Raw genomic sequence first — 14,670 nt, 5'->3', positions numbered from 1 at the left:
CGCGATCGCTTTTAATCGCCCGCGGGTGTACGCTCTGTCTGCTGTATATGAGTACTGTATGCAAGGACAAGAAGGCAATCTATATTAATCCGACCATGACCCTTGAAAAAGGCCGACCCTCGAACCTTGAAGAAAAGCCGACCCCCGACCAAAATACAATAAAAAGCCGACCCTGTGTAAAAAAATGCTTTAGCGACTTTTAGAAGAATTTTTTTGGATGAATATTCCATAAACTGATCATTAGAACACTTAAAGAATAGTCATCGGTGGGGGGGGCAGGGGAAGAGCAGGAGGAGGATGAGATCATTTTTTACAAGCCCCCCCCCCGGGCATTGTTATTATTGACCATCATGCGTATAAGGTATAGTACAATCAGCCTCGTATCCATAAATGCCAGGCTTAACTTACGTCATACGTTGGACACACGCACAAAGGATTATATTATCTTCCACTTACAGTAAAACATCAAAAAGCAGATAACACACGAGCCACCGGAGGGGCGACGAGCTGAGGTTGACATATTCTCATAAAAAGCGCGTCTATCGCACTCCCTACCGTGAGTATCACAGAGCGAATAATATTTTCTCTTTGCAAACTTGGCCTCTGATACTCAGGGCACCCACTCCCTGCTTGTCTGCTCAATTTGTTGTTTAGGATGTGTCAATCTTCATGCAATTTCGTTTTAAAACACCGCCAAAAAACTCTTTTTACCCAGGGTCGGCTTTTTATTGTCTTTTGGCCGAGGGTCGGCTTTTTTCCAAAGGGTTGAGGTTCGGTCTTTTTCAAGGGTCAGGGTTGAGGTCGAGGTCGGGTTAATCAGACACTTCTATTAGAAAGGCCCTTTTCGCTACGCTGGACCAACAAGCTCCTCTCTTCAGTCTTTTGAGACTTTAAAGCAGATTGGAGAGTGTCCTAACCCCTCAGATGGAAATTTCTAATTTCGGAGTCTAAGGAAACAGCTTGCGAAGAGGGTGCGACTGACATGAATCCAAGTGTTAGTCTACATAATCTGAATGAAAGAGAAATAAACGAGATAATGGAGAAGGTTAGGAATCCAGAACAAGAAGCTTTTGATTTTATTGTAGAGAGGGCGGGAAGAAGAGCTGAACGATTTGTTTGTTGAAGAACATAAAGAAGAAATTGCTGAGGCCATAGATGACATCATTCGGGAGTTGAGTCCTGTTAATAGTATTGACTTTACTGACAGAGAAAATCTCCCAAAATTACAGTTTACTTTGAAAAATAACACTAGAGTTAGGATATATGACAGTGCTTTGAAAATACTTTTGTCTGAGGTTGACATGGATGAACTTGATCTCTCCCGACTAAATGACCTCATTTATGCCACAGCTAAATCAACAACCACTAATGTAGGAGTGAAAATCAAGAAAAAAAACAAAAGAACTCATGTTCATAAAGCCCCGAGATGGAAAAGAAAGCTTCTACTCGAGATAAATTCTCTGCGGACAAATTTATCTATCTTAGACGAGCTAGTGAGAGGAGTAGAGGTTAAAACTAGAAGGGCTAGAAAATTGAAAAGGGCTCTACAAATTAAAGATGAGACATCTCTCATCTATGCCAAAGAAAACCTTACGCAGAAAATGCAGTTGAACGCCCAGCGAATGCGACGATTTGATAAAAGGACAAAGTTTTTCAGACAGTATCAGACAGTTTAAGTATTTAACACAGATGGAAAGAAGTTTTACAGAGAATTCCATCACAGGAAGATATTGAGGGCTTCTGGAATAATATCTGGGGAAATAAAAAGAGTTACTACAGAGAACCAACATGGATTGAACGCGAAGAAGAAAGAATGAAAGGGAAAAAAGAACAACAATGGGAAGAAATTACTGTTGAAGAAGTCCGCGTTGCTTTAGGCAAGACGAAGAAATGGAAATCTCCTGGGATTGATAAAGTTCAAAACTTTTGGCTCAACTATCTTCCTTCCAAGCACAGAGTACTTACTTTCTTTTTGAACGAGCTTGTTGGAAACCCAAACAGTATCTCTGAATGGCTGACAGAAGGCGTTACTTACCTGTTGCCGAATTGTAAACATAATTCATATGGTTGCAAAGACCAACTACTTATTGACAGAATGATATTAGAAAGTTGTAGAGCGAAAAATAAAAATCTTACCACAGCTTGGATAGATTATAGGAAAGCTTTTGATAGTGTACCACACGACTGGATTTTAAAAACCCTAGATCTTTACAAAGTTTCCCCAATTATCACCAATTTTCTGAAAAACCGCTATGAAGCAATGGGAAACTCGTCTCTTTCTTTCTCATCAGCGAGGTACTATTGAATCAAATTACCTTAAAATAAAACGTGGTATTTTCCAAGGAGACTCTTTGTCCCCTCTTCTTTTTTGTCTTTCGCTTGTTCCCCTTTCCAACGAAGCTATTTGCAAAGAAGGATCGTGAGCTTGAAGGACCGTTGACCACAGTACATCAATTTAGCAAAGACATCTCGATGGAATTTGGCCTTGAAAAATGCGCCACGGCTACTTTCATTCGTCAGACATCTGATATTTTGCTTGATCTTGACAACTCCATCAAGGAATTAGACCCAGAGCAAACGTACAAGTACCTTGGGGTGAAGGAGGGTGAGGGAATGCAACATGCTACCATGAACGAAAAAGTGCGTAGAGAGCACTATAGAAAAATCAGGTTAGTCCTCAAAACAGAGCTTAACTCGAAAAATAGGATACAAGCCATCAACACACTTGCAATACCGGTAGTACAGTGTCTTGAATTGGAACATGGCAGACTTAAAGAGAATGGATCGAAAGACCAGAAAGTTGTTAACTTGCAACAGAATACTGCACCCAAAATCAGACGTTGACCGTCTATACCTTCCGAGAAGCAAGGGTGGGAGAGGCCTTCTGCAGATAGAACAAGCCTACAACATAGCAACCATTGGAATGAGTAAATACCTTGAATGCTCCAGTGACTGGATGGTGACGCTTGTACACAGGCACGAACAGAACAAAACTTCCCATTCCATCGTCAAAGAAGCAAACAAATATGCCCGGGAATTAGATTTTAACACCGAACCTGACGTCGTTTTAGAACAGCCTGCTACCAAAATTGCAAAATCCATCAAATACAAAGCAAAGTTAGCAGGGAGAAAAAAGCTTGAACAAACATGGGAAGGAAAAAGCCACCAAGCTGATGTAGATATAGAAGCAACCCATCAGTGGCTAAGGAGCCCAGGATCAAAGTTTGTTCACTAGGAACTACCAGGCGAACATCTTAAAAATGGAGCTGATCCTAACTGTAGATTTTGTAACAAACATGTTGAGTCTATTGACATGTTGAGTCTAGTTTCCGGTTGTCCTGTACTGACTCCAAATGAATATGTGAAGCGCCACGACCGTGTTGGGAAATACCTTCACTGGTGCATCTGTAAGCATTACGGAGTCGAAACTGGCGCATCTTTCTGGTATGAACACCATCCAGCAGCTGGGGTTGAATCCAAGAATGTCATAATCTTGTGGGATTTCCCAATCAACACAGACAGAGCGATAAAGGCTAATAGAACAGACATGGTAGTGAAGGATCGGAAGAAGAGAACTTGCTTACTGATCGATATGAGTGTCCCCAGTGACAGAAATGTTTCAGTTAAGATGTTTGATGAACTAAGCAAGTACAAAGATCTTGAAATAGAGATCAAGAAAATGTGGAATTTGAAAACAACAGTAGTACCAGTGATTGTAGGGGCCCTTGGGCTAGTGAGAACGGGTGTTCAAGACTTTGTTGAGAAGATCCCTGGAAATCCATAGCTACAAGAAATACAGAAAATAGTTCTAACAAGTACCGCACATAATCTCTGTAACTCTTTCAATGTGAAACAAATTATTTTTCGATATGGCAAAAAAATTGTAGCATGAGCAATATATTTTTCAATTAACCAACAACGAGCAATTATTTTATTTTTTGACAATATATTTCGATCTATTGATCATCTTCAGGTCTAAAATTCAATAAAAACAAGATTATGAAAATCTCTGATAAAAAATGTATATGTTCACATATCTACGGTAAAGACAACTATAAGCTTACAGAAAAAAGTGAGAAATGAAAATGCTACTGCAAAAAATATATAATATGTAATAAAAGTGTTGCTACTAAGGAAAAATCCCATGTGACAACAAACAATAAAAGAAAAAAAAACTACAATTAAAACTTGACTACTAATGTACGGCTTCTATACTCGTCTTTTGTGTTCAGTTGAGGCTTTAATTATTTTTCATACATTTTTTTATACAATTTTTTTACATTGTAATTTCCTACAAGTTTTCTACAGTTTATTTTTCTACAGTTTATTTTTCTACAGTTTATAAATTCTAGTTTTATATAGTTTTATACAATTTCTATATTAGTCTTTTACAATTCAGTTTTATACACTTCTTATCCGCCTTGTCACAGGTTTTTGAAATGAAAGGATTTTTCGGACGTTTTTTTTTATTTTTTACGGACACTTTGAGATTTCTTATCCTCCTTGTCACAAGCTTATCACTCGTTATCACTGCTTATCCGCCTTGTCACAGGTTTTTGAAATGAAAGGATTTTTCGGACGTTTTTTTATTTTTACGGACACTTTGAGATTTCTTATCCTCCTTGTCACAAGCTTATCACTCGTTATCACTGCTTATCCGCCTTGTCACAGGTTTTGAAGTGAAAGGATTTTTCGGACGTTTTTTTTTATTTTTTACGGACACTTTGAGATTTCTTATCCTCCTTGTCACAAGCTTATCACTCGTTATCACTGCTTATCCGCCTTGTCACAGGTTTTTGAAGTGAAAGGATTTTTCGGACGTTTCTTTTATTTTTTTACGGACACCTCGAAAATCTATTCTCCCCTGTATTTTTCAATGTTTTTTTATGGTCTATAAATCTCTTTCAGGTGTTCGTTCTATCAATGACAGTTTTGTGGCATCATTGTACATTGTGTTAAAGGACCACAACAATGAAACGCTATTACACCACTTTGCCAAGTCTCAAATAAAGTTTGTGAAAGCTGAAGCTGAACGAGAAGGAATTAACCTGGAGACAGTCGTGATGGGAGAAGGTGTTCGCTACTCATCAAAACATCTGACATCATTGTGGCTCACCAAGTCAATGGATTCGAATGTTGCGAAAGAACTGAAGAACGCTGTCCAGTCTTGCAGAGGTTTGCTCGAAATGAAACTTGTTGACTTCACTTCTGCAGGTGAGAAATTTTCCAATTTGTTTTCTGGCTTTTTTACTGACCAAAGTGTCCTGGCGCTAAGTTGTTTTTTTACGTTCATTGCTTGCATCAATTTAAAGCGGCTTTTTTTTTTTTTACTTCACAGAAGAGCCAGTGGTCGCGGCTTTGAGACCAGTCAGTCGGTTTATGCAGAGTATCGAATCCGTCAAAGTGTACATGAACACTTTTCATTATAGTTTGTACGACGGTAGCGTGTACAAGAAAGTTCCACAATCGAGATTCACCTACGTCTATTGCTCGTCCGTGCACGATTTCATTCATTTCATTCTCGGAAATGACGACGTTGCAAATACCATATCACAGCATGTTCAGCAAATTATAAGTCTTCTTTCTGTAAAAACATGCCGAATAATAAAGCCAATTTCAATCGACTACAACTTCATCGAGGTGACACCTCATGGAACGTGCTTCAACATTGCCAAGAAGTGTTTCGAGCTTGAACCTCGTGATTTGAAGGGTAAGCAAAATCTGAATTAAACCTACTTAAATTTTCTTTTTCTGATTTGGCGAATTCTAGTGTTTTTGTGAGTCTAGCGTGTGCTTCTCGGAAGTGAATAGTCATTTTGCCTATGTTGCTGGTTTTGTTCCATTTGGTTGAAGGGGATTTAGTGATTCAAGAAAAATTCTCTATTTTTGTCTCGTCCAGGTTCCCCGAGAGCATTTGTCAAGTACGCATATGACGCAAACAAGAGACCGTATCCCGAACCTTTTATCAAGGGCGTTGAAAACTCATTCGGAAACCCTGTGGTCAGGAAGCGCTTCTACAAGAAGTATTACCAGTTGCTTGTTCACAAACAGTTCCCTCACAAGGAGACGAAATTGTGTTTAGTGGGCCCTGCGGACTCGGCCAAAACCAGTTGGTTTTCTCCCTTCAAGGGCATCATTCCAGCTCGCTACATAGCTGGGGTCATGAACGACGGACGCTTCTCAGCTGCACTAATCGACGACCAAACTCAGATTGTGATGATGGATGAGTGGACGCCAGACAGCCTCTCTTGTGAAGACGCCAAACGAGTTCTCCAGGGTGAGCGGTACTTTTCTTTTTTTGTAGTTTCCTCGTCTCTTCATCACTTTTCTTGTGGTCCTGCCCTACCTTTTTGATTCTGCGCGTTCGAGGCCTTTAATCTAGTACGTAGAATTTCATTTGTCTCGTTTACTAGAGTTTACTCAAGTTTAATTTGTCTCTTTTTTTTCTTCTAATGTTTAATGGCACTTTTTCCTTCTTTGATCTTCAGGTGGCATGAACTTCCTTCCTCAAAAGCACAAGGAAGGCCTGAGAGTCAATTACAATTCAGGATTTTTCATTACCACTAACGTTTACCCAGACTTTGGCAATGAAATCGACAATGAAGCGATTCGAAAGCGGCTTGACGTATTCCAGACATCTTCCCTTAAGCGAAAAGACCCTTCGGTCGAAGGTGAGCTAATTATTGATCATATTTACAATCGACATATCCACCAAAAAATTAAGCCTCTTTTTGCGCCTTCACAGTCAGCTAAGTAATGAAAACAAAGAATCTAATAAGGATATCATTGCTGCTTCAATAAAATTTTTATCGTCCCATTCTTTCACCGACTATATGTTCATTATTGTCGTTTTTTCAGGCTGGCTCCGTATCAACTGCATGGAGGTGTTCCATTACTTGGCCGAACAGCTCAAACACGAACCAATCTTCGACACACCAACACACAGATGGAATGGTGCGGGTGCTGCCAAAGGGATGGGAGCTGTCTTCAACGATTTTGATTTCAGCCCGATGGATTTGATGTTGGCAGACGAAAACGCGGAGTTTTCTTTGAGCCAGACCCCAAGCATCCCGTCCAACAATGTCCAGACAGTAGATGCAGACGTGCCATCATCGCCCAGCAACTCCAAAGACAGTGCAACAGTCGAAGCAATTGATCACGCGATCATGGAGGCAGACCGTGTTGAAGGCGTGTTATACGAAGATCTCTCTTGGGACACGCCACTTTTCGACAACGCATCGGAAAAGTGTGACGAAGAGTACGTTCAAAAAGTGGTCGAGCTTGCATCAAACAACGAAGGATGTTGGGACGCTCTGCACATCTCTGACAAGGCAGTGTCAATGTTCCGGCGCCGAGCTCGCGTGTTCTGGGATGGCCCTGACACAGTATACGATGCGTGGCTGGTACGCAAGGGTTACGAACGACCATGGTTCGATTACCACCTCATGAATTGCTCGTTTCCAAGCTTCGATCCTGAAGCCGAACAAGAGCCCTCAACGCCACAACAGCTCCAACTACCAACAGTCTCACCACTGAAAGAATGTTTGGACCAGTCCAACGATGCAGAGCGAAACGAACAACAATCAGAGGAAATCAATTTGCCTTCAACTTCAACTGCAAACCCATCAGAGGAGGAACCATTGAAAGAGATCACGTCAAATCAGCCACCTAGAGAGGAAACCAATTCGGCTTCCACTTCAACCACAAACCAATCAGAGGAGGATCCATTGAAAGACATCACGTCATATCAGCCACCGAGAGAGGAAACCAATTCGCCTTCCACATCAACCGCAAACCAATCAGAGGAAGATCCATTGTTAGAGATCACGTCATATCAGCCACCGAGAGAGGACCAAACCAGCGGCAACGAGAAGAATTCCGATGCGAATTGTACTGTCAACCCTTCTCCTCCTCCTATCCCTCCACCACCTGTAGAGCAACCAGACAGAATTTCTGAAACATCAATATCTGACTTGAGTGAGCAAGAAACTACACCCTCCATCGAAAAGTCTTCTTCGCAAGGGGCAACCATACCAAGAAGAAGACTCAGTCTGAAACGGTGTTGCAATGCTGCAACTGCAACTGTCGTCACCAGTGGCAGTGAGACCGAAACAACAAAAAGAGCAAGATCAAAATCGGATTCAATTGAATTCGACATCGACAGAGTTCTTCCCGAGGGTAAAGAAGTAGTCGACATATCATCTGGAGAAACATCTTCTGAAGATTTTTGAACAAAAGTTTCATTCCATTTTGTAAATCGTGTTATTTTATTATTCGAAAAAAGAAAAAGTTAACTCAAGCTTATTATCAAGTTAATTTTGCGGTATTTCAGTTATTCTAGTACCCAATTTTCAAACTTAGAAGAATACAACGACAAAAACCTTCGTTTCATCTAACATTTTTTATAAGCACTAGAAGTTTGAAAACTCTGAACAGTTTTACATTTCGAAAATGTTTTCTTATAAAAATTGTCTGATAAACTTTGCACCTCAGAATTAGGGGATAAGACGGATAAGCAGTGATAACGAGTGACAAGCAGGGGATAAGAGGGGATAAGATTTTCAAAGTGTCCGCGAAAAGTATGTTCAATGTCCGAAAGATTTTTCACCTCAGAATTAGGGGATAAGACGGATAAGCAGTGATAACGAGTGACAAGCAGGGGATAAGAGGGGATAAGATTTTCAAAGTGTCCGCGAAAAGTATGTTCAATGTCCGAAAGACTTTGCACCTCAGAATTAGGGGATAAGACGGATAAGCAGTGATAACGAGTGACAAGCAGGGGATAAGAGGGGATAAGATTTTCAAAGTGTCCGCGAAAAGTATGTTCAATGTCCGAAAGACTTTGCACCTCAGAATTAGGGGATAAGACGGATAAGCAGTGATAACGAGTGACAAGCAGGGGATAAAAGGGGATAAGATTTTCAAAATGTCCGATAAAATCATTTTCAATGTCCGAAAGACTTTGCACCTCAAAATTAGGGGATAAGCAGTGATAACGAGTGACAAGCAGGGGATAAGAGGGGATAAGATTCTCAAAGTGTCCGCGAAAAGTATGTTCAATGTCCGAAAGACTTTGCACCTCAGAATTAGGGGATAAGACGGATAAGCAGTGATAACGAGTGACAAGCAGGGGATAAGAGGGGATAAGATTTTCAAAGTGTCCGCGAAAAGTATGTTCAATGTCCGAAAGACTTTGCACCTCAGAATTAGGGGATAAGACGGATAAGCAGTGATAACGAGTGACAAGCAGGGGATAAGAGGGGATAAGATTTTCAAAGTGTCCGCGAAAAGTATGTTCAATGTCCGAAAGACTTTGCACCTCAGAATTAGGGGATAAGACGGATAAGCAGTGATAACGAGTGACAAGCAGGGGATAAGAGGGGATAAGATTTTCAAAGTGTCCGCGAAAAGTATGTTCAATGTCCGAAAGACTTTGCACCTCAGAATTAGGGGATAAGACGGATAAGCAGTGATAACGAGTGACAAGCAGGGGATAAGAGGGGATAAGATTTTCAAAGTGTCCGCGAAAAGTATGTTCAATGTCCGAAAGACTTTGCACCTCAGAATTAGGGGATAAGACGGATAAGCAGTGATAACGAGTGACAAGCAGGGGATAAGATTTTCAAAGTGTCCGCGAAAAGTATGTTCAATGTCCGAAAGACTTTGCACCTCAGAATTAGGGGATAAGACGGATAAGCAGTGATAACGAGTGACAAGCAGGGGATAAGAGGGGATAAGATTTTCAAAGTGTCCGCGAAAAGTATGTTCAATGTCCGAAAGACTTTGCACCTCAGAATTAGGGGATAAGACGGATAAGCAGTGATAACGAGTGACAAGCAGGGGATAAGAGGGGATAAGATTTTCAAAGTGTCCGCGAAAAGTATGTTCAATGTCCGAAAGACTTTGCACCTCAGAATTAGGGGATAAGACGGATAAGCAGTGATAACGAGTGACAAGCAGGGGATAAGAGGGGATAAGATTTTCAAAGTGTCCGCGAAAAGTATGTTCAATGTCCGAAAGACTTTGCACCTCAGAATTAGGGGATAAGACGGATAAGCAGTGATAACGAGTGACAAGCAGGGGATAAGAGGGGATAAGATTTTCAAAGTGTCCGCGAAAAGTATGTTCAATGTCCGAAAGACTTTGCACCTCAGAATTAGGGGATAAGACGGATAAGCAGTGATAACGAGTGACAAGCAGGGGATAAGAGGGGATAAGATTTTCAAAGTGTCCGCGAAAAGTATGCTCAATGTCCGATAAACTTTACACCTCAGAATTAGGGGATAAGACGGATAAGCAGTGATAACGAGTGACAAGCAGGGGATAAGAGGGGATAAGATTCTCAAAGTGTCTGCTAAAAGGATATTCAATGTTCAAATATACCTAATTCAAATATTTTTTGTTTGAAAGTACAAGTTTTCTTAAAGATATAGGGATTAGAGAGAATAAGGTTTTTAGAATTTTACCAAATGTAATTTTAGTGAAGCAAAAGGATGCAGAAAATCTTCTAACTTCACATATACCTAATTTAATTTTTTTTAAATACAATTTTTCAAATACTTTCTTAAATTTTATTTCAAAGTTACTCAATAAATTTTCTTGCTTTTGCCCGCATCATCAATGTAGAATTTTTTCTTGAAGGGTGAAATTTATACTCTGGGTCTTTTAAGATGTTAGACCATTTTCCTTGTCCGTACTTCTTTATACCCTTTAACAGAAAGTTGTCCTCTTCAGTAGTAAAAGCATTCTTCTTGTTTCTTGGCTTTTTTTCGGAGGCCACTTGTTTCATTTCTTCCTTTTCGATTACATGAAGAACGATTTTATCTTCTTTTACATCTTTCTCCTTGGCCGATGTAACTTTTATCAACTTGTCCATACAGTCGTTCGCTTTTCTTGCAACATCTTGTGACTTTCGTTTTTGATAGTGCACCTTGGCAACGTTGGATGTGTGTTTCTGGTCGAGGCTGACAATACGTTGTTCTTCTAGCGTCAGGTTCTCAGCGCTAGCGGTTTCGATGATCTGCCTATAACGGGTTGGTGTTATATACTTTCCAATCGCTTGATACACCATTCTTCCAAATATATCTCCCAGGTTTTTAAGCTGGTTTCCGTTTTTACAGACCAGTAAAAAATCACATTTTGAATTCAATCGTGGTCTAACATGATCTACGTAATTTTTCAATTTCGAAAGTACGTCATCAGTAAAAACAAGTGAATCAAAACCGTATTGTTCTTCAGTTTTAAAGTGTGTTTGATCAATCATTCCTGTTTTCATAGCAGTAAGAACCATCTTCACAGTAAGAAATTGAAATGTCATTGGCCTGCTACCTTTAACATTCAAAAACAACAAAGAAACTACGAAAGATGACGCGAAAGAAAGATCGTGGGCAATGTGAGCATTGATCTTTGATAAATTTACAACTTGGTTATACCTGTCCTCGTGAAAAGGTATCACTCTTTGTAAATCTGCAAGTGACGCCCAGCAATTGATACTCTCCAAATGCTCGATTGAAAGTAAAGTGTTCCACTCGACCCGCATCTTCTTTCTTAGACATTGTTTGGCACGAGAGAGAAAAACTTCGCTGGTCAGAAATATCGCTATTTTGTCCGCGCGTATACCCCTGCATCTCAAAAAGTCTAGGCAATGACTCAATGACTGTAGGTAAGATATCATCCCGGGTTTGCCAAGTTTGCATTCATTCTCCAAATATCTCAGAAATCTCTCTATATATTCCGTAGATCCAACACAATATTCCATTAAAGTCAAAGTCAATTCAAAATTTTCTTCCAAATTTTCCAAACAAAATTTACAGAACTTCATTATTTTTCGGCAAATTTGAAGCGCTTGATTTGCATCTTTGCCACCCCCTCCAGCACTGCATATCCAAAATATAAAGTCTTTAGCCAGTTGACATTTGTCCGAGAAAGATGAGATGTTCCAAGTTTTATTTCTGATTACTGCTCTTTTTGAAGAATAGATTTTATCTGTGAAAACTTCATCAACATTAGGTTTACTTTCAAAATAAAAGTACCATCCGTGTTTCGTCACAACATGTTTTCTGCAACCTCTTTGACTGTGGTAGCTATCGCTGTCACAATTGGAAACAGGACAGACAAACAAGCCAGCTGCATTTGGAGTCAGCTTGAGCCGTTTAGCCTTGGGACTTGCTCCTTCAACGCCTTCCCAATCTTTCTTGCTGAAAGTTCTCTTCATCGCGTACACACGTCATTTCTCCATATTTTCCAAATAAGCATTTAAAAAGTGAACTTGCCTTTTTGAGAGATCGCATCGATCCTCTCTTAAATGAACTAATTATCTAGATAATTTGACGTAATTTCAGAAAAAAGGAATTATCTCACTATTTTAATGAAGTTCCTTTTATCCTTTAATTTCATTCTGTGAAATACCGTATTCTTTGATTAAAATGTTTTTTAAATTTAAATATACAATTAGTTCTTTTAAAAAATAGTTGAAATGACTATTAAAATGAGATCAGAGAGTTCCCAATTGGTTTGGTTCTCTTTACTCTCATTGAATCGTTGTAGAATAGGAACTATTTGTGCATATAGCACCAGCAAGGAAATACTTGTAAATGAACAAAAAGTTCCTTTCAAAACAAATTATTTAACTCATTTGTTCCCTTGATAAAAAATGAATCTTACAAATTGAAATAGAAACGATGAACTATGAGTTCCCTTGGGAATTGACTTTCGGAATATGGAGATCTTAAACTTTAAACATTTTTTCTTAATGTAATAAAAACGTGTTTTGAACCAATAGTTCATGATTTTCAATTCCCTTTTGGGATTGTAAAAAAATGATCTGTTAATAAACTGTAAAACGGACCAATCAGAGCCTTACAACACTGCTTCATGGCAAGGAACAAATAATCTTTTATGTAGATAATAATAATAATAATAATAATAAAAATAAACCCGCCCAGGGAAAGCCCCCAGTGGGCTTTAAATTTCGGAGTGGCATCCAGGCGGTATACCTAGCTGGAGATGGTGTCTCCTTGAAAAACACCAGGGAAGGAAAACCTTACACAAACCCCTTGGCAGTAAGGTGAAAATGCAACATCTCATTCTAATGAAACCAAAACAAAAACCATACCGCATCGACTGTCTCGCGGGTTACCAAGGGTCGCGTCCCTCAGAGGGAAACCAGTCTGGGGTCGAAAAATCTGCTACTGGAATACAATCCTCTCAAAATGACCCACAAGGACATCAGAACCGGGAAACCACCAACTCTGATCCTGTGGTGATTGAACCAAAAAATAAACCAAAACGACAAAAATGGACTATTGAGGATTACAAAAATGTTATCAGAGCCTTTACCATCGCTCAAGAAAATCCGATTGACACGATAACACGCCAAACTTATACTGAGTGGAGAGAGATCGTAGGTGAAGTTTTTCGTCCAACGATTGATGCAAATAAACTTGCAAATGTTCGAAGAGATATTTTGAATAAAAAGCGCCTGAATGACGCTCAATTAGACCAAATACGTTCTGAAATTCTTGCTTTTCTTCCTTCGGAATCTGAGGAAACAACTTGCGAAGAGGGTACGACTGACATGAGTCCAAGTGTTAGTCTACATAATCTGAATGAAAGAGAAATAAACGAGATAATGGAAAGGGTTAGGAATCCAGAACAAGAAACTTTTGATTTTATTGTAGAGAGGGCGGAAGAAGAGCTGAACGATTTGTTTGTTGAAGAACATAAAGAAGAAATTGCCGAGGCCAGAGATGACATCATTCGCGAGTTTAGTCGTGTTAATAGTATTGACTTTACTGACAGAGAAAATCTCCCAAAATTACAGTTTACTTTGAAAAATAACACTAGAGTTAGGATATATGACAGTGCTTTGAAAATACTTTTGTCTGAGGTTGACATGGATGAACTTGATCTCTCCCAACTAAATGACCTCATTTATGCCACAGCTAAATCAACAACCACTAGTGTAGGAGTGAAAATCAAGAAAACAAACAAAAGAACTCATGTTCATAAAGCCCCGAGATGGAAAAGAAAGCTTCAACTCGAGATAGATTCTCTGCGGGCAGATATATCTATCTTAGACGAGCTAGTGAGAGGAGTAGAGGTTAAAACCAGAAGGGCTAGAAAATTGAAAAGGGCTTTACAAATTAAAGATGAGACATCTCTTCTCTGTGCTAAAGAAAACCTTATGCAGAAAATGCAGTTGAAAGCCCAGCGAATGCGACGATTTGATAAAAGGACAAAGTTTTTCAGACAAAATAAAGTATTTAGCACAGATGCAAAGAAGTTTTACAGAGAAATTGGGAAAGGAAAGATTTCAGTTGAGGAACCTCCATCACAGGAAGATATTGAGGGCTTTTGGAATAATATCTGGGGAAAGAAAAAAAGTTACAACAGAGAAGCAACATGGATTGAACGCGAAGAAGAAAGAATGAAAGGGAAAAAAGAACAAGAATGGGAAGAAATTACTGTTGAAGAAGTCCGCGTTGCTTTAGGCAAGACACAGAAATGGAAATCTCCTGGGATTGACAAAATTCAAAACTTTTGGCTCAACTATCTTCCTTCCATGCACAGAGTACTTACTTTCTTTTTGAACGAGCTTGTTGGAAACCCAAACAGTATCCCTGAATGGCTGACAGAAGGCGTTACTTACCTGTTGCCAAAGTCTGAGGA

The 14,670-nt window shown here is 39.5% G+C and overlaps 2 protein-coding genes across 2 annotated transcripts; both read left to right on the top strand.

Moving 5' to 3' along the window:
* The first annotated feature begins 3,313 nt into the window (after window positions 1-3,313).
* Window positions 3,314-3,784, top strand: LOC136818091 (uncharacterized). Its single transcript, XM_067074449.1, has one exon. It carries the CDS (start codon window positions 3,314-3,316, stop codon window positions 3,782-3,784), a length of 471 nt encoding a protein of 156 aa, XP_066930550.1.
* Window positions 3,785-4,950: 1,166 nt separating this feature from the next.
* On the top strand, window positions 4,951-8,316 carry LOC136818077 (uncharacterized). Its single transcript, XM_067074436.1, has 5 exons — window positions 4,951-5,214; window positions 5,339-5,710; window positions 5,900-6,277; window positions 6,489-6,671; window positions 6,859-8,316. Exons 1-5 carry the CDS (start codon window positions 5,064-5,066, stop codon window positions 8,229-8,231), a joined length of 2,457 nt encoding a protein of 818 aa, XP_066930537.1. The 5' UTR covers window positions 4,951-5,063; the 3' UTR covers window positions 8,232-8,316.
* Window positions 8,317-14,670: the final 6,354 nt, after the last annotated feature.

The sequence above is a fragment of the Clytia hemisphaerica genome, unplaced genomic scaffold (genome assembly GCF_902728285.1).
Source record: "Clytia hemisphaerica strain Z4C2 unplaced genomic scaffold, Clytia hemisphaerica genome assembly, whole genome shotgun sequence".
Classification (NCBI taxonomy): domain Eukaryota; kingdom Metazoa; phylum Cnidaria; class Hydrozoa; order Leptothecata; family Clytiidae; genus Clytia; species Clytia hemisphaerica.
The sequence above is the reverse complement of the archived record's forward strand: the minus strand, read 5'-3'. Positions and strand labels throughout refer to the sequence as shown.

Bases quoted from the DNA above. Each gene is read 5' to 3' on its own strand.
- LOC136818091 (XM_067074449.1), top strand. From the start codon at position 3,314: ATGTTGAGTCTAGTTTCCGGTTGTCCTGTACTGACTCCAAATGAATAT.
- LOC136818077 (XM_067074436.1), top strand. From the start codon at position 5,064: ATGGGAGAAGGTGTTCGCTACTCATCAAAACATCTGACATCATTGTGG. The intron at 5,215-5,338 runs GTGAGAAATTTT...TTTACTTCACAG, and splicing joins TGTTGACTTCACTTCTGCAG to AAGAGCCAGTGGTCGCGGCT. The intron at 6,278-6,488 runs GTGAGCGGTACT...TTTGATCTTCAG, and splicing joins CGCCAAACGAGTTCTCCAGG to GTGGCATGAACTTCCTTCCT.